Genomic DNA, 8234 nt, shown 5'->3' on the forward strand with positions numbered 1-8234 from the left:
GGGTATTTATTTTCTTCAAATGAGCTTTAAAGCTTTTTTAAAAAATCGAGCGAAGGCTTGGGTAGACAAATCAGATGTTGGCTCCAAGTGGATGGCCTTTGTTGCAAAGCAAACAAAAACACAAACCTTTCGTTATTTTACAAGTTCTGCCACTGTAAGCTTTGACGTCAAATGGTCCTGCAAAATCAACGCCAACATTTGTAAAAGCTTTATCTATTTGGGTTCTTTCTGGTGGCAACGCCGCCATAAATTGGGTTGTCTGTCTATTCCTATATCTTATGCAGGGTGAGCATTTGTTAATAACACTACTAATCAGATTCTTAAGTTTGGGAATCCAATATCCTGATCGGATTATTCTCAACATAAGTTGATTTCCACCATGCAGGGTTACCAGGTGGACGTGTTGTACTAGTTATTTAGCAAATGCACTTTTATAGGGTACTAATATAGGGTGTCTTTCGGAATAGGACAAACTGTTGGAATTTGCTAGTCTACCATTTGCACGCATTATCTTTGCAGAATCTAAAAATGGCGTTAGGGTAAGCAGGTCACTTTTGTTGGGTACAGGGTATTTTCTCTTCAAACAGTTATATTCGTTGTTGAAATATTCTGTCTGACAAAGAATAATAAGTCTATCACGGGTAGATTTGATCTCTGACGCATCAAGTTCAATACTTGGGTGGGTAGTTAATAAACGTAGTCTATCATTGACTAGTTGTGGGTTATTTCGATCAAGAATAACTCTATCATTTCGAATTGTATTTCTTCGGGTATATGATGCGCGATCACAAAATCGATAGACATATGTCATTACTCTTAGAGCTTTTGACAATTTCGAAAATCTTGATAATATATCTGGGTTTTCAGTATTCGTATCTAAGGTAGGGTGGGTATTAACTGTCGTAGTAAACGACTGACTAACTTTAGCTTCAGCTTAAGTAATAAAGTGTTTATTTTTTGTTAGCCACTTCGATGCGACTTCTTTCAACCACGATGGTCCATTCCACCATAAAGTGTCATCTTTCAACTCATCAGCATTACATCCTCGGCTAGCAACATCGGCAGGATTATCGTGTGAAGCAACATGATTCCAGTTATCTGCTCCTACTGTTTGTAGAATTGTTGAAACTCTGTTTGCCACAAATGTATTCCACGAGTTAGGGTGTTTACTAAGCCAGGCCAAAACTATAGATGAGTCGGTCCAGAAATACGTCTGATGTAAGGGTAGGTTGAGTTGGGTGAGTACATTGTGTGCAGCGTTGCCACTTTGGTCCAATTGGACCAAAATTGGTAGTTTCAAATCTCTGAAATGACTTTTGGTAGTTTGGTTGGTAGGTATAAATTTTGGTCCAAATTTGGTAGGATGAGATAATTTTGATCTCATGCATATGAATTTATAAACATTTCTGATCTTGTTATGGCAAAGTAGTTTTAATAAATACGTCAATCTTAAGTTTATCCTTGTTAAGTTTATATTGTTTGTTCTAAGAAAATATTAAGTTTCTATGTATTTCAACATTTCTGATTCATGAATGTTAGTTATTTAGTTAGTTTGAAATGAGGATGTTACATAAAATCCGAAGGAATATTTCTAGGCCTGCATCGGTCCCGTTGTGAACTTCCTAACCAACTCCTCAGGTGGGATTCGAACGCACGACGTCAGGTCTGACTATAACATAAACCACTAACCTACTGGAGGCCACACTAATTCTTTTTTTCTAAGAAACCAGATACATGAATGAATATATAATTTGATGGGTCTACTACCTTACAAACGGAATCACAAAATTAATATACCCCAATCTTTTTTGATGGGTATAAAAATATTATATATTTTTTCTAGGTTCTTATTAGATTCTAAGACGATATAGCCATGTCCACCCGTCTGTCTGTTGAAACAGTTTTTTAAGACCCGAAATCTATGTCGATTGGTCCACAATTGATCCTATTTCAGCCATATAGCCCCTTTTCAGGAAAATAATGTTATTATCAATAAATAGCAAATTAGTTAACCGTAGTATAATAAAAGGATTTATCCATAAAGTCCTCAATTTATACGATAGATGCTGATTGTGGATATACATATATGATTCGTCATAACCGAATATAATACTATTACTATTTTCTCGGGAATGATTTTGGTACAAATTTTGTCGAAAACAGCAATTATGTATTTCATAACTATATAGTACGAAAGTATTTGGAAATTTTGTCTAATTACGTAAAAGTAAACCATTGACTCTTTGGAACAAATCATTGTTTGATATTACATATTAGTTTTAAAAATAATGAAACTCTAAACAGAAGCAATTGTCCCTAAGGAAAAATTGGTAGTTTTTGGAACGTTTTGGTAGTTTTTTGACGGAACTTTGGTAAGACAAATAAATGGTGAGTGGCAACGCTGATTGTGTGTCATATTTGCCAACAACACTGCACCACAAAGTTAAAGTTTTGGTAACGAGATTACTTTGATTGGCGCAACTCTCGTCTTAGCGAAGAGTAGGGTTACAGAATTAGGTCCGTCTATGGGTGTTACTCGTGCATATAGACATGCAGAGTATGCCTTTTCAGAAGCATCTGAAAAACCATGAAACTCAATTTTTGCTGAAGGTGAAAAGTTAATCCATCTTGGAATATGAATTCTATTAATATTATCGTAGAACTGCAAAAACTTTTGCCATTTTATAAGGGTGAGTGGGTTAAGACATTCATCCCAAGCTGTATTAATAATCTTGGCTGCATAATAATCTTGGCAGATATAACAATTGGCGCTAACCAACCAACTGGGTCAAAAAGACGAGCAATGTCTGATAACACAGTTCGCTTTGTGTATGCTGATTTTCTTTCAATTAAGGGTACATTAAAGAAAAACGTATCTTCTTTAGCATTCCAACGAATGCCTAACGTTTTAGCATTATTTGATTCGGGTAGGGTAAGTAAATCAACATCGAGTAGATGTTCTTCGGGTAATTTGTGTAATAATTCCTTTGTATTGGAAATCCACTTTCTTAAAGGAAAATCAGCAGAGTCTAGAGTCGAGATAAATTGGGTTTGAGCTTTTTGAGCTTCTTCAATTGTGTGACCTCCGGCTAAGACATCATCAACATACATGTTGTTTCGCAATATTGGCGTAGCTATAGGGTGGGTATTTTGAATGTCATCGGCTAATTTGTGCAGGGTTCTAATAGCCAAATATGGCGCACAGTTAACACCAAATGTAACTGTTTGCAGTTCATAATCTTGATTGGGTTCGTTGACGCTTTTACGGAATAATATTCGTTGGAAGGGTGTGTGGGTAGGGTTTAGCATAATTTGCCGGTACATTTTTGTAATGTTGGCATTATAAACTATCTTGTAAAAGCGCCATTTCAAGATAAGTACAACTAAATCTTGTTGTAGGGTAGGACCAGTGTGTAGGGTATCATTAAGACTGTTGCTGTTCGAAGTTTTGCTAGATGCATTAAATACAACTAATTTTTGTCGTAACACGATCAAGTTTAACAACAGCGTGATGGGGTAAATAATAATGGGTGTTTGAAGGAGTGTTTGGGTTATATTTAATTGGTTTCATATGACCTAAATCGATATACTCTTGTAGCACGTTATCATATTCCATTTTAAGCTCTGGCTTTTTCATTAAACTTTTCTCGTTACGTAGAAATTGAGCCATAGCAACGTGTCTAGAGTTTCCTAACTCGACAGGAGGGTATATAAATGGTAAATTTACCTGATAACGGCCATTTGGTAATCGAAGGGTAGTGGTCATAAAAGTTTCTTCACATAAAGAACTTTCTTCTGAAACTTTGGGTTGGGTGGGTACATCTTCAATTTCCCAGAACTTGGTCAAAACTTTATCAAGCGTGACTGAACTGAAGTAAGAAACTAAGGGTTGGGTATTTTGCGAATTCTGAACGGGTCCTGTTAAAATCCAGCCAAACTCAGTTTCCTGAGCTATAAGGGTATCAAGTAAGTCTTTTCTGACTCCAGATTTTAGAATCTGTGGGTAAAAATCGCTGCCAATAATAAAGTCGATAGGTCGGCTAGAGAACCTTTGGTCAGCTAATTGAATATTTTCCAAGTCTTGTATTAGGGTGGGGTTTAAGTTTTGGGTAGGTAAGTTTTTGGTTAATGTTTTTACAACAATAGCTTGGATATTCAATTTTAAATCGTTTTGGGTGTTTGAGCGCAATAAAACTTGACACAGTTTATTTGAACGAGCTGAAACTATTTCGTTTAATCCTGAAATTTCAGCAACTATGGGTGTAGTGGGTAATTTTAGCTTCCTTCTCAGTTTATCTGTGATAAACGAGAAGTCTGAAGCTGGGTCAATAAGCGCTCTAGCTGGAAATAATTCACCTTGAACTTCAACATTCAGAACTGCCGTTCCTAATAACTTTGTTCTGTCATCTATGGGTATGGGTTTGCTTGATTGGGTGTGGGTTGAGAAAGACTGTACTGCGTTTTGTGATGTTGACGCCTGAGTATTTTCAACATGTGGGTTAGGGTTAGAGTTCGGCTTGTGTAAAAGCGAATTATGTTTACCGCCGCAATATCTACACTTAAATGCGCTATAACAATCTTTTATGACATGTCCAGTAGCTAAACAATTGTAACAAATTCCATTCTCATTTACAAATTCAATTCTTTGGTTTAATCCTAAAGAATTAAATGAAGGGTGTGATTCTTTTCACAAAGTTTGCAAATGGACCCATAGAGTTTAGTTTGGGTGTTTTGGGTATTTGATTTCTTTTGGGTATTTTGGGCACTTGCATTCTTTTGGGTATTTGAATTGGGTATGGTTTGGGTTAGAGAATTTTTGTTCATTTTGAGGTTTGGGGTTTGGGTGGGGTTTCTTTGAAGAATGGGTTACATTGTGAAACGCTTTGGCTCTCCTGTCAGGGTTATATTTTGTTTCAGTAAATTGTTTGGGTTTAGGGTGGGTGTTAGGGTGGGTATTAGGATTCGAATCTGGAACATCGTTTACTGATGTAAGTTCCTTAAAAGTGTTTGTTAAGAACACATCAAGATTCGTCCATGGCGGCATTTCAGCGCTATCATTGAGAGTTTTTTCAAACTCTCTTCGGGTTTCTTTGGGTAATTTTGATAAGCAAAGATATACAAAGATAGGATTCCAATTATCCGTATCAATTTCTAATGAATTTAAATTAGCAATACAACAATTAATCTTTCTCTGAAGCTTTCTTATAGAAGCACTGCACATGGTGCTTACTGTGGGTAAATTAAAAAGTGTTTTTAATTGCGCATTGATTTGCATTCGTCTATTTTCAAATTGAGAGACGAGTTGGGTCCACGCAATGACAAAGCCATCATTAGTTAGGGCGCGTTGTCAACGATTTATTTGGCTTCGCCGCTTGTTTTTTGCTTAAGATAGAAGAGTTTTTCAACTCCACTTAAGCGTGTGTTGTTACCATAAATGGCTTTAAAAAGATCCCGGAAAGAAGCCCAAGATTTAAAATCTCCATTAAATGTAGGCATATCGCATGGAGGTAAATTGAAGGCTACGGAATTGTTGGGTTGTGGGGGTTCGGGTAATGAGGGTCGGGTATCATTGGCCTTAGTAATCTCTTCAATAGATTCATCTATTGAGATCATACTAGTTCTATAAAAATTTCTGGCAGATCTAAAATGATGTACAACTTCCGTTAAATTGATTGTTTCAGTCTTCTTTGGGTCGAGTAAATCAGCGGATTCCCTAATTTGAGTCAATTTATGGTCAATTTTAGACCATAAATCACTTAATTCACGTTTTTTGAATTTGAGTGCGGGTAGCGATTGAAAACTTTCCGGAGAGGAGCGATAATCTTCCTCAAAAGACTCCAAATCCATTTGGATATATCGCATTAAAGTGGCGGCCAAAGATTTTAAATCGGACATATTGGGTTAATTTAATTTAAAAATCTACAAAAAATTTGTAACAGCAAACTTAAATTTCCGACAGGGTATTTTATGTGTGTATGGGTACGCTACACAATTCGGGTGGTAATATTAGCTTAATCAAGCAATATATAAAAATACTTCCAAAAAAGTTTTTAATAGGGTGGGTGGGTGAGTGGGTTTTGAATAGAAAATATTTTATATATTTAATATTGCTTGGTGGCCTCCGGTAGGTTAGTGGTTAGTGTTCTAGTCTGGTAGACCGGAGGTGGTGGGTTCGATTCCCACCTGAGGCACTGGTTAAGGAGCGCACAACAGGCCCGATAGAGGCCTAGGTGTATTTCTTCGGATTTGATGTATATACATCCTCCTTTCAAACTAACTAACTAACTAACTAACTAATATTGCTTGACTAATAAAACTAATATAATACAAAAAAAAATGGAAATTTAAATTTTATTAGTTAGGGTCTGGTATGTATGTTAGGGTCTGGTATGTATGTTTAAGCGTGTGTATATGTTTTGTGTGTTTTTTATTTCTTGTTTATTTTGGGTATTGATGTTTTTAATATTTTTAAAAATATGTACAGTGTGTGTTATATTTGTAATTTTATGATATTTTAATTGTTATTTATTTTTGTTTTAATAAATTTTGCGTATATATATTTATAAATAATTATTTGTTAATTTAAATGTAATTTGTGTATGTTTTTTGTGTAGTTTTTTATTTTATTAACAATTTTTAATATATATATATAATTTTTAACAAAGGGTAGGGTATAAGAGTATTTATAAATTAAAAAACACTATTTTGGGTTTCACTGTATTTTGTTTTGATGTATGGTTTTTGTTAAATATATTTGTTTTTATTTGTAATGTATTTTTTTTTTTGTTTTCACTGTTTTTATGTTGTGTAAATGTTTTTTGTTTATTTTAAATTTCTTTAAATTTTTAGTGTATCTTGTTATTTCTTTATGTTTAATATTTTTGCACAATTTTATTTATGTTTTAGTTTGTAGTGTATTTTTAATTGTTTATTATGATTTTGTTTTTTAATTTTTAGTTTTATTTAAGGGTGGGTTTTTTTTACATACACTTGCTTTTTGCTTACTTTTTCCTTCAACACTTTTTCACTTCACACACTTTTTATTTTTTTAAGCTTACTTTCTTTTCAGCTTTATTTTTTGTGGACTGTATTTTCTATGTTGCCGTTTCTTTTTCAACGGTTCGATTGGACCAATGTTTATTTAGGGGTTAGAGGGAGATGGGTAGATGGGTACTTACGAGGGAATTAGAGGAAGGGTAAATAAGCAAGGCTTGGGAATTTTTTTAGAAAACGTTATAAACTTATGTGTTTATTAAACTTCAATATATGTATATAACGTAAGTATATAGGGTAAGTATATAATACACTTTTTAGGTTATAAATTCTGTTCGATATTTATTCTTAGGGTAAGTTAGATTTACGTATTTATCGATTTATTTTAGGGTAAGTATTTTATATTAGTTTTAGGTTTTAAGATAAAGTATTTATTTATTTATTTATTTTAGAATAAATTTTCTTAATATTTAATTATTTTAACTATTTTAACATTAGTTTTAGTGTTTGAACTTTCTGTTTTTTATTTATTAGTTTATTAGATTTTAAATCTAAGTTTTAAATGTTTTAGATTTAAGGATTTTATAGATTTTAATTAGCTTTAAGGTTTTAACACTAATTTTAAATAAATCACTTATTTATTAACCTTCAGTTACAAGTTTAGATTTTTAAGGATAGAAAGAAAACTTGTTTTGTAAAGCGCACACACTTGTTGGTAGTAAGCCAGGTTGATTAGAAGTAAAAGTAAGAGAAAAAGGGTAAGAGCTGCAGTTGACATTTATGCAGCAATGAAGTTGGCTGCAGTTAGATGTGGGTATTAAATGGCAGCAGGGATGGGAATACTCCATTGTTCACTAGTGTGAACAGGTTTCAACTTAAGAAAAGCCATTGTTTTATAGTAATATTGATATTTGATGACTAGCAATATATTTTTAATGTATAGGTGGACTCTTTAAATAAATATTTTGGTTTGTTTTTACTAAATTCAAAAAGTTAAACGAATTACTAACAATAATTTAACATTAAAATATATTTTTGAATTAAAATCCAAAACTTTCATTCAATCTATTACAAATTGAATGGTTAAAAAATTGTTTAATTCAATTTGTAATAGATTGAATTAAAACAAAATTGTATCATTCATATTCAATTTAATATTCATAAGAATTAATTCAGAATGAATTTAACATTCCCTAGGAATTAATTCTTTAGGAAATTAATTCCACTATATCGAAAACTCT

At 33.2% G+C, this 8234-nt stretch overlaps 1 protein-coding gene across 1 annotated transcript; it reads right to left on the reverse strand.

Moving 5' to 3' along the window:
* Positions 1-3460: 3460 nt before the first annotated feature.
* LOC119608858 lies at positions 3461-4824 on the reverse strand. Its single transcript, XM_037963415.1, has 2 exons — positions 4692-4824; positions 3461-4599 (listed from the first exon to the last, which is right to left on the reverse strand). The coding sequence occupies exons 1-2, from the start codon at positions 4822-4824 to the stop codon at positions 3461-3463; spliced, it is 1272 nt and encodes a 423-aa protein (XP_037819343.1).
* Positions 4825-8234: the final 3410 nt, after the last annotated feature.

The sequence above is a fragment of the Lucilia sericata genome, unplaced genomic scaffold (assembly GCF_015586225.1).
Source record: "Lucilia sericata isolate MDLA Ls3-8-SP2 unplaced genomic scaffold, ASM1558622v1 Contig000890F_arrow, whole genome shotgun sequence".
NCBI lineage: Eukaryota > Metazoa > Arthropoda > Insecta > Diptera > Calliphoridae > Lucilia > Lucilia sericata.